The sequence below is a fragment of the Mustelus asterias genome, chromosome 13 (genome assembly GCF_964213995.1).
Source record: "Mustelus asterias chromosome 13, sMusAst1.hap1.1, whole genome shotgun sequence".
Classification (NCBI taxonomy): domain Eukaryota; kingdom Metazoa; phylum Chordata; class Chondrichthyes; order Carcharhiniformes; family Triakidae; genus Mustelus; species Mustelus asterias.
The window spans coordinates 13,312,392-13,329,984 of NC_135813.1; the positions used below are offsets into that span (position 1 = coordinate 13,312,392).

The following is a 17,593-nucleotide window of genomic DNA, read 5'->3' on the forward strand; positions in this document are numbered from 1 at the left end:
CTACCAAATAAACCTGTTGGACTTTAACCTGGTGTTGTTAAACTTCTTACTGTGTTTACCCCAGTCCAACGCCGGCATCTCCACATCAGTTCTTCCATTGAGCCAGTGTCTAATCCAATTTACTACCTCGCCATGTATACCTAGTGATTGAACCTTCCTGACTAACCTCCCATGCGGGACCTTGTCAAAGGCCTTACTGAAGTCCATGTAGACAACATCCACTGCCTTCCCTTCATCCACTTTCCTGGTAACCTCCTCGAAAAACTCTAATAGATTGGTTAAACATGACGTACCATGCACAAAGCCATGTTGACTCTCCCTAATAAGTCACCGTCTATCCAAATATTTGTCAATCTTATCTCTTAGTACTCCTTCCAATAATTTACCAACTACTGACGTCAAACTTACCGGCCTATAATTTCCCGCATTACTTTTTGAGCCTTTTTTAAACAACGGAACAACATGAGCTATCCTCCAATCATCCGGCACCTCACCCGTAGATACCAACATTTTAAATATATCTGCCAGGGCCCCTGCAATTTCAACACTAGTCTCCTTCAAGGTCCGAGGGAATACCCTGTCCGGTCCTGGGGATTTATCTACTCTGATTTGCCTCAAGACAGCAAGCACCTCCTCCCCTTTAATCTGTATAGGCTCCATGACCACCCTACTTGTTTGCCTTACTTCCATAGACTCCATGCCAGTTTCCTTAGTAAACACGGATGCAAAAAACCCATTTAATATCTCCCCCATTTCTTTTGGTTCCATACATAGCCGACCACTCTGATCTTCAAGAGGACCAATTTTATCCCTTACTATCCTTTTGCTCTTAATATACCTGTAGAAGCTCTTAGGATTATCAGAATCAGAAGAATCAGAAGAATCAGAATCAGAAACCCTACAGTACAGAAAGAGGCCATTCGGCCCATCGAGTCTGCACCGACCACAATCCCACCCAGGCTCTATCCCCATATCCTCACATATTTACCCGCTAATCCCTCTAACCTACGCATCCCGGAACATTATCCTTCACCTTGTCTGCCAAAGCAACCTCATGTCTTCTTTTAGCCCTCCTGATTTCTTTCTTAAGTAGTTTCTTGCACTTGTAGGTCACTTTGAGTGACCTACTCACAAATAACTGAGCCCTAATGGGGCCATAAGTGGAAAAGCATGCAATGTGAGGAGTTATTATATGGAATTCATTAAACATAAAGTGGGATACCCATCAAATTCTCCATGTCCTTCAAACTAAATAAATATCTAAATATCTCACCATCAAATTAAATACTTCAGGCTAAAATTCAGGGAAGTGCAATAGAAGGTGTGTGAAATGCACATAACAGGTACCTTCCAAAAGAATGCCAGTCAAGCAGTGATAGCACTCTCTATAGGAAGTGCTTTAAACAGCAGTATTTCACTTGTCCAGGGCTAGGCCTCTTCAATTTCACTGCATAAAGCCTTCAAAGCTTGTCAGTTTAATTGAACAAGCTCCTCTTGCCCTAGCAAGCTGTTGACAGGTTGGAAATCAGGTGGTCTGTCTGTGAAATCCAGAATTGTGCATTAAAACATTTCCTAATTTGCTTTTTAAGAACCTTATTTACTTACCTGACAGATCCAAGGGGATTTTCCATTCACCTCAATCTCATCCCAGTTGATTGAGAAGAGGTTGGATGATGATGATGTTGGAAGGGGACTTAACTCTCCGCCCAGACTCAAACCTGCCTCTCCTTGTCTGTCAGAATTCCACCCCTGAATTCTGAAGTTTGAAAATTTGTCTCATCCACTTAAAACATTATATTGTGAAGCTCTACACCGTTCAGCAAATGTTTTTAACTTTTTAAGGACTAATTCCATTTTTATTATTCTTTTAACTAATGTACTTTCACTAACTTGTGTCTTTTTGCTTTTGTCTACCTCTCAATCTGTAAATAAATCTGACTAGTAATTTTAGCCTGAAGTATTTAATTTGATGGTGAGATATTTAGAATAGTTTGACGGACTTAGAGAATTTGATGGCTATCCCACATTATGTTTAATGCATTCTATATAATAATTCCTCACATTGCATGCCTTTCCACTTATGGCATTCATTCGGGCTCAAGTTTCTGTTCATACAATACTTACTTGCTGATAGGAATCATTTTCTTTAACTTTTGGCACAGGTAAAAGAGTTCTGAAAAATCCAAATTGTAACAGAGTGTGATGTAAAAATAACTTTTCCTTTTCGTGAAAATTGAAGGTCATATTTATCCATTTTAATACAGAGAACATGATGTACTCTAGGAAGATCCCAGCTGCAGTGTTAAAGATCCGTGCATCAGTAGTACCTGGTCCCTGGCCAAACATTACATACTATAATCAGAGGTAATTGTTCATCCAATTGTGCACTTTCCTACTCAATGCCTCATGTATCCTTTGATAAGGCATTTGGTCCACTTATTATATAACAACGAAATGGACATCTTTCTGTCAATGTGGAAAATTGCCCAAGTTTGCCTTAACCACAAAAGTAGGGCAGGTCTAAGTCAGCCAATTACTCATCGTCATCCTTCTTCATCAATAAGGAAATGCTTAATAATGACATTTGAGTGACCTACTCACAAATAACTTTTCTACTGAAGCTCAGTTCAGGCTCTACCAGAATTATTCAGCTCTCCATGTACATCCTCACAGTCTTGATCCAGACATAGGCACAAGAGCTGAATACCAAAGGAGAAGTGAGAATAAATTTCCTCAGCATCAAAGTAGCAATCAAACACCAAGCAATAAAAAGTCCTATCATATCTTAGGTCAATGGTGAAAACCTTCCAGTGGTAGAAGTCATGTCTGACACACAGATAGATAGTTGTGGTTGTTGGGGGCTGATCATTGCAGCCTTGGGACATCATTGCAGGTTCCTCAAGCCAAGTGTTCTCAAACCACCCACGCCTTCAGCTGCTTCATCAATGGCCTTCCCACTATTATAGGTTCAGAACTGAGCTGTTCATTGACAACTTAGCTCCTTTTACAACTCCTCCAGTAATGAGTGGCCGCTGCCAGTCTACAGCAGAACACACTCACGTCACCCAAGCTCAGCTTGATAACAGGCAGACAACACTTGCATCACTTAAGTGCCAAGCAGTGACCATTTTGAACAAGACAAAATCTAACCTGTCCTTCATAACTATTAACAGCACCATCAACAACAACGTATTGCATTTATATAGCTCCTTAATGTAGTAAAATGTTCCAAAGCGCTACATTGGAGCATCAAAATATAATTTTACACTGAGCCTCATAGGGTGGCACAATGGCAAGGCGGTTAGCACTGCTGCCTCACAGCGCCAGGGACCTGGGTTCGATTCCCAGCTTGGATCACTGTCCATGTGGAGTTTGCCCATTCTCCTGTGTCTTCGTGGGTTTCCTCCGGGTGCTCCGGTTTCTTCCCATAGTCTGAAAGACGTGCTGGTTAGGTGTATTGACCCGAACAGGCGCTGGAGCGTGGTGACCAGGGGAATTTCACACTAACTTCATTGCAGTGTTAATGTAAGCCTTACTTGTGACTAATAAATAAACTACTTCACTTTACATGAGATATTCAGACAGATGTCTAAAAGCTTGGTGGAACAGATAGGTTTGAAGGAGCAGCTTAAAGAGGAAATTGGGTTAGGGAAGCAGAGAGATTTAGGGAGGCATTTCCAAGTTTAGTTCTCTGCTGTCCATATCGAGGGTTACTATTGAGCAGAGCTTTAACCTCAGGGGGCGCATCCGATAATGCAGCACCACCTCAACACTGCATTTGAGTGTCAGTCTAGATTGTGGTGCTCCAAGTCCTGGAGTGGGACCCGAACACACAACCTTCTGACTATGGATTGCATTCCTGCTCCCTGATATTTTACAGAGTTAGCATCATACTGTGCAACATGGACACCACAGTACAGAAACACTGAGATAAATCCAATCCCCCATCAGTAGCAGCCCTAGTCGCTGTCCCTGTCCAGGGCAGTTAACAAATCCCCCTCAATGTGGGACATTGTGCATCATCTGTTAGATATTGCAATAATTGCTAGTGAAGTTGACATCTAATAAATGGGGCAAGCTATTGTACTACCGGCCCAGTCCTCTATCAATTATATGTTTAAAAGTACAGGTTAGGGCCAGACAGAACAAGGGTCTATGCTAGTACTTGTTGTACCTGACAACGGAGGAGAGAGAGATTGCTTCTCAGCTAAAATAAAACCGAGCGCTGTGTGTAGCCACTCCTCCCATCTCTCCAGATTCTAAAAAAAATATTTTACTCCATCCTTAAAGTTACAAAGCCAATGCTCAGAATTGGCAGGCAAACCAAAATCCATTCCTTGCTTACTCCAAAAACCAAATTCAAAATCCAATTGAATCCAATTCATGGTCCCCACAAGAGAAACAAGATCCAAGCTGACAAGATAAGATGCGTTGCACCCCCATTTTGGGCTTAACTTCAGCCGAAAGGTCGAGAATTTCTGAACTTAATCCAGGACAGTAGCAGTCACCAGCCCCACTTCACCTTCGATTTCCCGTCTCTCACTTTCTCCCCACTCTTGCCGCTCACCTTGTCTCCCTCTCCACACAATCCCCGCAAGCATACACTTAACCATGATAACGCTTTAAAAAGGCGAGCCACCTCTGCGCCAGTAAATGTGGCGGAGATTTCAAAAAAAGGCGACAAACTTAAAAGTTTGACCATTGTGTCTTCGGGGCAATATGAAAAGCAAAACACGATGGCCAAGCAAACAGCCTCAAATGGATGGAAAAGAAGAGTCAGAAATGAGGTCGTGAGAGAAGTAAATTGTTAAGTGGGGAATGACATTGAAATAATGGGTGATAATTGTAACCTGCTCCATGCAATGGCTCCTGGACATGTTTAAAATACACACAGTAACTATAACGTTGGGAACAGCGACAGCACATTAAATCCGAGCAGTCATCACTCATACATTTTAAATCAATCCGAGTGACATTTTACTGCAGGTTTCAGTAGATCTGTTGGAATTAAATGACTTATACCCGATGACCTTGAAGGTCTCTTGCTAAGAAACCACAAAAAAAACGATTTAACAAACAGAGCAACGTGCAAACATCAAATCACCTGAGTTCCCCACCCTCTGTATTGATTTATGCACCGATCACAGGATGTCAGTTGTAAGGGAGGATTTTTTTTAATACAAAACCTGCAATCAAATTTAAAAATAAATTATCCTTCAAAAATAACTAACTAGATTCCGACCAGTGTAAATCCTGAGTTTCAAGACCATTAAATAATGAAGGTCTGTCTATCCAGGTTGCCTTTAATAAGATGAATGTTCGTGACTTGTTTTCACAAAGCTGACTACAGATGTTGGGAAACGTTGATGACTGAATAATGTGATGCTCTTTGGCGTGCTGCATCTCACCGGCAGTGGGATTCATCCTATCACACATGTAATCAAATATTAACTTCACAACCAAAAATAAAACTGCACGTGAGGGTGAGTCAAAATGAGATCTCAAAAATTCAGGTAATTTACCGGGATTAGGTGAAGCAATCAGTGTCATGGTAATGACTTGAAATCCCAATGCTACCTGCCATAGTCACCCAGAAAGCAAAATCAGTCATACGACCACAGGAACAATAATTACAATGGTGACCATAATATCAGTAGGTAACAAACAACAGTGATCTGTTATCGTTATGCTTTGGGGTGGGGAAGTACTGAAGATGTATTTTTTTTTAAAGAGAGAAGTAATGTCTTTCCAAAATACTGCCTCAAAGCGCAACGTGAGAAACTCGAGCGGAAATGATAACAACTCCAATAACCTCCTTGGTAATGTAAGGACAGTAAAATGATCACCGCAATTTTAGAAGAAGAAAATAGAACTACATCCAGATTATGTATCTCGCTGATACAATGGAATTGGTGTAGGTACCCAACACAGACAGCTCATATAGATTGCATTGGAGCGGCTGGTCGAATAGGTTGATTGAGTGGTAGCGAAGTCAGATACCAAGATAGAAAGATCGATAAATAGATAGATAGATCTATTTAGCATAGATAGACTGGCAGAGAGTATCACTGAAACTAACGCCAAGGATAAAAGATTTTCTATAGTACGATGGAAAGGGTCAATAACCTATCTCATGTAATATAAATAATATATGTACATATCAGCCAGATGCATTTTAATAAAAACACATGAATAGCTAAATAAGATTTAATAAACCATTCAGCCCATCAAAAGATCTCCCTTCGTTCCCTAACTCTCCCAGCATGACAGTCAATAGAATGTGTAGAATTCATGGGTTGTGGGGATTGCTGCAAAACTAGCATTTATTGTCCATCTCTAACTGCCTTTGAAAAGATGGTGATGAGGCGTCTTCCTCAGCTGCCCCAGTCCTATGGTGAAACACAGTGCTGTTGGGGAGTTTCAGGATTTTGACTCAGCCGTGATGAAGCAATAGTCTTATATTCCCAAGTCAGAATGGTGTTGATTTGGAGGAGAATTTACTGAGTGCTTGTTGCCCCCCTCTTAGGTGGTAGAGGTTGCAGGTTCGGACCGAGGTCTGGCGAGTTGCTGCAGTTCATTTTGAAGAGGGTACACACTACTGTTACTGTTCGGCAGCTATGGAGAGAGAGCACTGTGGGTGGGATGCCCATGAATCAGTTTGCTTTTCCCGAGATGGGTTTGAACTTTTTGAATGTTGTTGGATCTGCTCTCATCCACACAAATGAAGAGTATAAGTCATACTCCTGACTTATAGGTGGTGGGAGAGCATTTTTTTCTTCAGATAATCACCGTGTGCAACTGTGATAACCAGTGGAAGAAAAAACGTGTGCAGATGTAGGAGAAGGTGCAAAGAGAACCAGTATAAGGATCCCAATTCAGAGGTGGATGAGCTATGAATAAAATCTTTCTTTTAAAAAAACGAACTCAGTTTGTGAATTGATAATGAAATAAATAGAACAGGATTATCACAGGAAATTGGGTTATGTAAATGTGAGACCAACACATTGGTATAATTTACTGACTCACATAGTTGCCTCATTAGATGTGTGGAGCACCAGGGCTATATTACCAGGCATGACTAGCCTGTGTACTCGCTACTTGTTGTGTAGTGGGGACGTGTCTAATCTGAGAGGACACTGGGTGGCAAATGGGTGAGGGACACAGGAGTTATGGAAACCAAAGGAGATTAGAGTTAGAGCTAGTTTTTTTGAAGAATGTAAAATATTAAATGGCTTGGATAAATTAATCCCAAAATCTTGCTTTAACATAGGATTGCCTAGTTGATTCAAATGTCGGAATTATATAAATGAGCAAAAGCAATTATATCAGAAGAAACTTGCACTTTCAAATGAGGGATGGATATATGGAAGTTAAAAATTCATCACCTGTCATGAACATGTGATCTCACTCAAGGCATTGTACGGCTTCTGCACACCCTCGATAGACTGTTGTACTGTATTGGTCATTTTGTTAATGTTTTAATTGAATGTGGCAATGTCCAGGGTAGTGGAATGTGGCTGGAGCAGCCCTGCATAGGCGGCAAATGTGACTGAGGCCACAAGTTGGGGCTAAAGTGAATTCAGTCTCCGGTTTCGTAATGTGTCTATAAAATCTGACCAGGCGCAATGCTCTGAAGGGGAGGTTTCTATAAACATTCTATCACTATTGCCCCTTTGCCTCCTTTGGTTTCCATAACTCCTGTGTCCCTCACCCATTTGCCACCCAGTGTCCTCTCAGATTAGACACGTCCCCACTACACAACAAGTAGCTAGTACACAGGCTAGTCATGCCTGGTAATATAGCCCTGGTGCTCCACACATCTAATGAGGCAACTATGTGAGTCAGTAAGTTATACCAATGTGTTGGTCTCACATTTACATAACCCAATTTCCTGTGACAATCCTGTTCTATTTATTCCATTATCAATTCACAATGTTTTTGCCTCATGTGCAATATTTTATTTACACTTCCTTTGTAAAAAGATGCATCTGTTACCCCTCTACCTAAATGAACCCAATCCACATTGGCTTAGAATCTCCCTGTTTTATTATCCACAAATAAAACAACTTTGTAATATTTGGCAGAATGGGAAAAATGTATGTTTTGTTTCCATAACTTCGGCCCATTTAGTGTAACTTTGGCGGCAAACTTTAACAATCTGTCAATCTATTGTTTTGTTCCTTCATGGGGTGAGTGTCGCTGACTAGGCCAGCATTTGGTATCCATCCCTAACTGCAGTCGAGAAGATGGTGGTGAGGCCTCCAAACGAAAACTACTTTACCTGCCACCTTTCTCAGAATAAATAATTAACATCCTGGAGATTAGTATTGTCCAGAAATTGGACTGGACTAACCATATCAATAGTGTGGCTACAAGAGCAGGTCAGAAGCAGCGAGCAAGTCACCTCCTGACTGTAAACCTGTCCACCATCTGGAAGGCACACGTCTGGAGTGTGATGGAAAACTCTCCACTTGCCGAGATGAGTGAAGATCAAACATCACTCAAGAAGCTCCACACCATCCAGGATAAAGCAGCCCACTTGATTGGCACCCCGTCCATAAACATTCACACTCTCTACCACCGATAGAGTGGGAAGGGGGAGTGGTAGGGGAGTCTAAAACTAGAGGGCATAGGTTTAAGTTGAGACAGGAGAGATGCAAAAGGGTCCAGAGGGGCAATTTTTTCACACAGAGGATGGTGAGTGGAACAAGCTGCCAGAGGTAGTAGTAGAAGCAGGTACAATTTTGTCTTTTAACAAGCGTTTAGACAGTTACATGGGTAAGATGGGTATAGAGAGATATGGGCCAAACTCGGGCAATTGGGACTAGCTTAGTGGTTTAAAAAAATGGGGCGGCATGGACAAGTTGAGCCACAGGGCTTGTTTTCATGCTGTAAACCTCTATGACTATGATAAACAGTGGCGGCGGTGTGCACCATCCACAAGATACACTTCAGCAACTTACCAAGGCCCCTGCTGACAGTACCTTCCAAATGCATGACTGCTACCATCTAGAAGGGCAAGAGCAGTAGGCACATGGGAACACCACTGCCTGGAAGTTCCCCTCCAAGTCATTCGCCAATCCTGACTTGGAAATATATCATGATGTGGAGATGCCGGCGTTGGACTGGGGTAAACACAGTAAGAAGTTTAACAACACCAGGTTAAAGTCCAACAGGTTTATTTGGTAGCAAAAGCTTTTGCTACCAAATAAACCTGTTGGACTTTAACCTGGTGTTGTTAAACTTCTTACTTGGAAATATATCACCATTCCTTCACAGTCGCTGGGTCAAAATCCTGGGATTCCCTGCCAAACAACACCTACACCACTGAAGTGCAGTAGTTCACCACCTCCTTCTCGAGGGCATTTAGGGATGGGCAATAATCACTGGTCTAGCCAGTTACGCCCACATCTCGTAAATACATTTTTTAAAGTCAAATCCCAATGGCTTAAAGTTTGGTGTCAAAATAGAAAACATTGATAAGTAACAGCAAGACAATGAAGGTTTTGGGTCCTTATGAAAACTGGTACCTGGGTTAGAACAACTCTTGGAAGCTACTGGCACAGCTGAGGAAGGATTAAAAAGAGGAGGTTGGGGAACAGCGTGAAGTACGTTTGATTTTTGACTGCTGGCATCAGATGTGATTAATGGCCCCGATCAAAACGAAAATCTGTCAGTTGGTATCCCACCTGCTGCGCATTATCAATGTTTCCATTTTACTCGGCCGAACTACTTTGAGCTTTTAAAAAGTTCCTTTTACCCCCCCCCCCCCCCCATCTGTTTAAATCCCTGACATCAGTCACAATAATAATGTTCACCCTATTAAGCATCATCTGGCAAATACATGATTCTGTTGATTTGATTTATTCTTTCGGCGGAAACACTTTTGGATGGGTTAAGGGTCAACCTCATATAGTTGCACTAGGTTAAAGGTCGACCTGGCACGGTTGAACTGGGTTAAAGGTCAAACAGACCCAGCTGGCACTCATTCCTTGAACATTCAAGAATACAGTTTTGTTTTTGCGTGGCTCGCTACTTTAAACAAGAAACATTCCTATCGCCGTGTGGGCAGCTTGGTTCTGTGACTCGAGCTCGGTCAGAATCGCCCATCTGTCCCAGTGGTGGATTTGACTTCACCGAGCACGGTGCAAACTGCTTTAATTCACCATCTCTCTCTCAGCCAGTTGCATGTTTCAGATTGGACCTCACCTCAGCAGACACTCTTTGGCAATGAAAGGATGCTAAAGATTACAGTGACATTGCACTCCTCCCCCCCCCCCCCCCCGCCCCCTCCCCTTCCTCCCCCCTTCTTCTAGACCCACCGTAAAGTAACCTGACGGGTAAATAGATGTCGGGGTGTTCCTGCACCTATTAGAAGTAATTCAGTAGAAGTTAAGATTGCAAAATAACATAGTGTTGAAATTCCCAACTTGTCTTTAAGAGAATAATTTGATTTGATTCGATTTATTGTCACATGTATTAACATAGCGAAAAGTATTGTTTCTTGCGCGCTATACAGGCAAACCATGCCGTTCATAGAGAAGGAAACGAGTGCAGAATGTAGAGTTACAATCTGTTTCTTGCAAGAACGTGTTTGATGCAGTTATTTACCACTGATCCTCAGCTGACCTATTTAAATTATTCCATTGGGATTGTAACGGTGCACATTTATCGATTGTACATAACTTCTTATGTTTACCCTAAAGTTGGTTAAATCTTTACCCCCCTCTCCCCCGCCCCGCCCACTTTAAGAGTGCACCAGTTATAACTGACTCTCTCTCTCCCGCTCCCAACATAACGCTGATTGGGAGTAAACTCACAATTAACTGTGTTTCTCCTTCAGATCGTTAAAAAAAAACATTCCCCTGCGGATTTGGACTCTGGCCTTCCCGTTTCGGCCGTTTGCTCCCACGGCAGCCTGCCCTTTTAAGAGCAGCCGCGGCACTAACGTTTCCCTTTTAAGGTGATTGGGGAGAGCAGAGCCCGGGGCTGTGCAGGAGGAAGTTGCGCATACTTCAAGCAGACCTGCCATAAAAGCACAGATAGTGATTGAAAGTGATGTTAAAAGGATTTAGCCTCCCGCATTAAGTTGGACCGGAGCATTAGCCTAAAGCCCCGGCCATCTGCCCTTGAAGCCGGGAGGGAGAGGCCAGAAGCAGCAAACCCTGAAGGCAAAGTCAGCCCGTTTTAAAAAAAAACCCAGCCTCCGGCACACATTATGTTTAAAAATCCGGATCGCCTCTTGGCTGCAGGTTTGTGTCTCTCTCCCTTCTTGTCCCCTCGTCCTTCTCTGCCTTGTCCCTGGTCTCTTCACTTGTGGCCCCAGAGTTGTCCTCATCCCTGCAGTAAAGTGTGTGCTTCTAATCTGGGCCGGGGGGAGGGGTGGGGTGGGGGATCTGGCCGCTGTGGGATATGGAAAACCTCTTGTAGATGTGGAGTAACCGGGAGATAAGGACACAGGCAATGCAAACAGCGGGGGATCTTGTGTGTTGTACCCAGGTCATTTTACTCTTAACCCCTGTATTTCCCTTCTCAATTAGTTCTAATCTGGGCTGAGGTGAGGGGAGGAGAGGGGGTTCTGGATGTTGTGGGATGTTGTGAACCTCTTGTGGATGTGGGAGATAAGGACACATACACCCCAAGCAGCGGGGGGATCTTATGTGTTGGACCCAGGTCATTTTACTCCTCTTAACCCCTGTGTTTCCTTTCTTAATTAGTTCTAATCTGGGCTGAGGGGAGGGGACATTAATGTGGCTGTTGTGGGATATGGGAATCCTCTTGTAGATGTGCAGTAACCGGGAGGGACACAGCCACTCCAAGCAGCGGGGGATCTTGTGTGTTGTACCCAGGTCATTTTACTCCTTTCTCCCTGTGTTTCCCTTCTTAATTAGTTCTCTGCAATGCACACGCGGATTTGGAGATGAGTGGACAGGAGTAGGAGCTGGACCCGCGTCCGGATGGGTCGCCAGTGATTTTCCTCCCCTCCTGCCCCGGTTGGATTTGGGAGAATTTCCGAGCGGTTCCAGTGAGTGGCCAAGACCGACTCTGCGTGTGTGAGGTTGCCGGAACGCATGAGCTTTTGCCCCGGCTGCCGGAGGGCTCGCAGCGATGGAGTTTGTGGGATTTCCCGAGCCCCGGGCGCTGTGTAACCGGTGCCCATGCTGAAGCTGGCGCTGCGCCCGGTGTGCGCCCTCGCCATCCGCCCCCGAGCCTGCGTGTGCGCTCCGCCCGGGGACCATGCGCTCCGGCCCCATGCCTATGTTGCAGCTGGCCGCCCTCGTCTACTCGCTGCTGCCGGCCAGGACTCAGTACGATAGCTGCAAGTCGCTGGTGAACACCGATGACGCCGGCCCTTCCTGGGAGTTTTACGCCTGCCAGCCCCGACCCGTGCCCATGAAGCGGTATCTGAGAGTGAAGGTGGAACCGGCGGGGGTGACCTGTGGAGACCCTCCTGAGCGCTTCTGTGCCCTGGTAAGAGCCCTGGGGGGTGGGGGGGGGGGAGATGGAGGAGCTTGTGGAGGGGGGGAGATGGAGGGGCTTGTGGGGGGAGGATGGAGGGGGGAGATGGAGGACTTGTGGAGGGGGGAGATGGAGGGGCTTGTGGGGGGAGGATGAAGGGGGAGATAGGGGGCTTATGGAGGGGCTTGTGTTTGGGGAGAGATGGAGGGGCTTGTGTTGGGGGGAGATGGAGTGGCTTGTGTTGGGGGGGAGATGGAGTGGCTTGTGTTGGGGGGAGAGATGGAGGGGCTTGTGTTTGGGGGGAGATGGAGGGGCTTGTGTTGGGGAGAGATGGAGTGGCTTGTGTTGGGGGGAGAGATGGAGGGGCTTGTGTTTGGGGTGAGATGGAGGGGCTTGTGGTGGGGGGAGATGGAGGGAGAGATGGATGGGGTTTGCATTTCCATCTGTGTCAGCCCAGAATTGTATAACACAACCCACTCACTAATCCCAATAAAGTTTCAAGTCACAACTGGGAATGGATCGGAAATAGCGATGCACAGCCAGAAACTTCAATGTTAAGGGGAGGACGGTGAGAATTGATGCTGTACATAGTGTGGAATTGAGTGAGACAGAGAGAGAGGCTGAGCCGCCGCTTTATTTAATGATCCAGGGAATGGGAGAGTTCAGATCTCAGGAGCTGAGTCCAATTTTGTTGGTATTTTTCTATCTCCGGTCTGTTACCCAGCCAGGAACCCCCCAATTACCTACATGTACCATTTTTGAGGGATTTTTTTTGAAAAGTGCAATTTCTCTGCGGGTTTCGGCAGCTTATAAAGTTGCCAAGAATACGCTGTGAACAAGAAGCAAAACTCCAGAGAAATTCCGAATAGTTAAATTGCCTGTCAGAGATTCCCTCTGCTTCCTCTGAGAGATTAATGCTCTCCTTGTACAGCACAGGGGGGATGGGAAATTTCAATCCGACAACAACAACCACACGCCCATTCGGCCGCCACTCTCCGTGCTGTGCACAGGCGGGACGTGGGATGGAACATTATTGACTGGCATCCAGCGGCATGTTTCATCCCCGTCCCGTTGTACCAGAGTCTGGACAGCTGTGGGGTTTGCTAAACTGGGACTCAATGAGTTGCACAGGAGCCGAAATGAATGAATGCACTTTGCAACATTAATAATTCAGTTAAGAGAGAATGCCGCCGGTTTAGTTTAATAGACACTTGGCTAATAGACATGCAGTTATTCAGAATGGGTGAGGGAGAACATAATGCATGTGTTTTTTTAAAATGGGCCAATTCACTTACGCTGTAGATGTGTCCTACACCCGGATTAATAACAGATGGCTAAAATCCTCAAATGTTATTTTTATTCTGATAAACTTAGATTAGTATAATGTGAGTGACTGGGAGGGGAACACAGTGGGGGTGTTTTTGTGACCCCGGGTCACAGTCAGTGCTGCCGCTGAACCTTAATTCACTGAGCAGGAGATAATTTCGTTTGAAAACTTTAAAGATACTTTGGGGTAGTGAGCATTGAGTAAACGGGACTCCAGCCTAGGTAACCTTGTAAGGACCCTAAAAAAAAAACGTTTCACTGTATACTAATACATGTGACAATAATAAATCAAATCAAAGATGGAATTCCCCTCAACTCTCCGACTGGCCCCGTTTGCTTTAATTATAATAAGCTGCTTTAACGGTCGCGACAGCGGGACCTGTTATATACTTTCCAATTCCAGCGAACCACCGCTGCCATCTCGAATAACACGACGGAAATACATGGAAGGATGGGGGAGAAATCTCAACTGAGATTTAATGGGGCGGCTGGTTTTTAAGGCAGTTTAAACTCGGGCATGTGTGTGGGGGGAGCGGGGAGGCGGGGAGTTAGCGAATATTAGCCAGGCTGGAAGGAATATTGGATCATCAGCCTCTCTCTCCCTCCCAACACACCCCCCATTAAAAAACAACTCTTTTTTTTGGAGTATCGTTAACAAATTGGCAAGGCTTCCCCTGGTCTGTAATAACCCTGTTGAATCTCTGAGACCAATGTGTGTGGAAGATGGGGGCTGAAAAAAAAAGGTTTCACATGGAGCACACCAGGATGATAGGGAGTGGGATAGCTTGATCTTGGTTTCAGATAAAGCTCCACACAACATCGTGAGCCGAAGGGCCTGTTCTGTACTGTACTGTTCTATGTTCTATGTAGATATTTTCGCCCAGAACTATCGAGTCCCATCGATCCCCCAGTCAGGATTTATGTGAGATGGATGCGGAACTTTGTGGACGGGAATTATATAGCAGGGTCAAGGTTAAACCAATTGTAATACTTCCAGAAACCAATCAGTCTCGCCTCTGGCTGCTTTAGGAATGGGAACTATAGGCAAATGGAATCCTGCAATAATTAAACTAGGGACGGGGATTGAGGGAGCCTCTTTCCAGAGCCTAATAATGTTTCGGAAGCGCAGGGACATTGAAAATATCCTTCAACAGGATCGAAAACAAAACCTCATCGATGGGGACAGGGAGTTGTAGCTTGAATGTAGCCGGTCGCGGGTGATGGCGGGACTGACTCCAAATGGTAGCCCGTCTAGGTGGGTCCCCAGAGGGTCCAGGTTTCAATCCGTTATCTATTCAGGGATAGCCGCTTATTGTAGCCAGAGAACCAATTTATAGGAAATCAATTCATGGCATTTCACTCAGCCCGGGTACAGATAGGGCGAGATAACGCTCCCGCAAATTGGAAACATAGACACTCCACACTGTACAGACCGCAGGCCAATCAGACTTGTACAGAGAACATTGGCACTCTGTTTAAACCCCCAAAACGTTAATGTATCTTTTCCAGCTGTGTCTAGGCTGAGTCCTTGCTTTTCCCACACTTCACTGCTAAGTTGGTGCAAATTGATATGACTAAGTTTTATAAATAGTTCATATGTTTCAATTATTGAGCAGACACAACAGAATTAAACTTGTTCAATGGGACATCATCAAGCCTTCACTCGCCCCAGTTGCGAGTTCGCCACCAATGCCCAGGGGAAAGGGTGAAGTGGGTCGCAGTCTATGTGAATGGATTATTATTTTTTATCTCCACATCATTATTACTTTTTGTCAGCAATTGACTAGTTTTCCGAGGTACAGATGCTCCGACAGGATCGATAGATTGTCCATGGCACAAGATGTCTGAGGGTGTCTTTAACCTGCTACCCTCATCCTATCACTGCCCGCGCGGCAGGGGCAATAGGATCCTTCCTCCCTGTTGAAAGCTATTACCACGAGGTTATTTGTTTGAGTGGTTCGGCCTGGGTTCTGAATTGATCCCCTCAAATTCTAAATTATTGCCGCTTTTGGGGAACCAGGCAACGATTGTAGGTTATCTGGAATTGGGTGCAGTGTAATTTTAAGTAACTGGATTTCTATATTACATTCATCCAATCCATCACCTTAAACATTCGCTCCCTCCACCACCGACGCACAGTGGCAGCAGCGTGCAACCATCTACAAGATGCACTGCAGCAACTCACCGAGGTTCCTTAGGCAGCACCTTCCAAACCATGACCTCTGCCACCTAGAAGGACATGAGGTGGAGATGCCGGCGTTGGACTGGGGTAAACACAGTAAGAGTTTTAACCACACCCGGTTAAAGGTCGATATGCGCGATCTTCTTGGAGATCCTCTCCACTTCGAGCCGGCAGTTTGCGGTGTCCAGGTTTAACACCAGGTTTAACCTGGTGTTGTTAAAACTCTTACCTAGAAGGACAAGCAGATACATGGGAACACCACCACCCGCAAGTCCCCTTCAAGCCGCTCACCATCCTGACCTGGGAATATATCACCGTTCCTTCATTGTGACTGAGTCAAAAATCCTGGAGCTGTCCCCTAACTGCACTGGGGGTATACCTACACCACATGGACTGCAGAGGTTGAAGAAGGAAATACCGCCACCTTCTCAAGGGCAATAAATGCTAGTCTAACCAACAATACCCACCTCCCGCGAATGAATAAAAATTGAAGTACTTGATTGAAAGTATTTTGGACTGAACTGACCCTGGCGCTATATAAAAGCAGGCGTTTTTCTTTAATTTACGATCAATTTTACAAATAAGCATGACCCTGGCTGCAGGCAAATTTTTTCTAAGCATCTGAACGCCTCTGGACCACAGCCCCTTAAAGAAAGATTTGCATTCGGGCAGTGTGTGCCGCAGTGTCGCACACACTGTCGCTGTTCTGTACAGAAACGAAAGTCCAAAGACCCAGTTACCAGTTTGTGTGTGTGTGTGAGGGGTGGCTTGACAGGGAAACTTCCTGCTCTTCAACCAATTAATGCCACAGGATCTTTGACACCCACCCCGGGTCTGGGGCCTCTCTGCATCAAGTGAGTGCATTGTGCGACCCTCAATATTGGAGTTCCCGAGTGCGATTCTCCGACACCGGCTCAGGCGGGTTCTGAGACCAGAGTAGGGCTGCGACAACTGTAGCCAAGTTCGCAACCCCCTTCCAGCTAAATAACTCCCCCCCCCCCCCAAAGGACGTTGTATGAGACCCACCCCACAGAGCACATCAGCATTGTATTAAAATGCAGCAACATCTAACCGGAGTGAACTCCCTGTCACATCTCAGTCCTCGGGGCAGTGCAATAAGGACTGGGTGTCTGGCTGGTGTGAACTCTTCCCTCTGAAATAGGGCACAGCACCGAAGCAATCGTGTCTGCTCTCAGTCACTGGGCGAGGGTAAATTGGAATCGTACCAATTTGCTCTCTCACTGTCCAGTATTACCAATGCACTGAAAACCTTTCTCTTTAACTCCCAGTGGAAGTTAGAAGAGTGTGTGGGAGCACAGGGTGTAATAACCAGCAACAGCAAACTGGAAACTAAAAACGCTGAGTAGGTTGGTCGGGTCCATGGCCGAGTGGGACTAAATCCGTATCTTAATGCATTTCTAGAACCTTTGTGGCTATTGTTTGTAATAATGTCCAGAACTCCGAGTAAGGAGTCGCTAGGGCCTTTCACACATGGAAGCCTGTTTATCTCGCCTGTCAGTGCCTTGCTACTAACTCCCATCCAACCGGCTGACACACCCAACCCCTTTTACCGGGTTAGCGGATAGATTTCTCAGCTCACGGTCACTCCGGCCACTTAACACTTGG

At 45.1% G+C, this 17,593-nt stretch overlaps 1 protein-coding gene across 2 annotated transcripts in view; it reads left to right on the plus strand.

Annotated features, from left to right (window-relative positions):
* Positions 1-11,006: 11,006 nt before the first annotated feature.
* Positions 11,007-17,593, plus strand: part of ntng2a (netrin g2a) — a 125,582-nt gene continuing 118,995 nt past the window's right edge. The window contains exons 1-2 of one of the 2 annotated variants that reach the window (XM_078227580.1): positions 11,007-11,252; positions 11,892-12,471. In XM_078227580.1, the coding sequence (XP_078083706.1) occupies positions 12,238-12,471 (234 nt within the window). In that variant the 5' untranslated portion in view covers positions 11,007-11,252; positions 11,892-12,237. Of the gene's footprint in view, positions 11,253-11,775; positions 12,472-17,593 lie in introns of those variants that run through there. The other variant, XM_078227581.1, reaches the window with a different exon arrangement.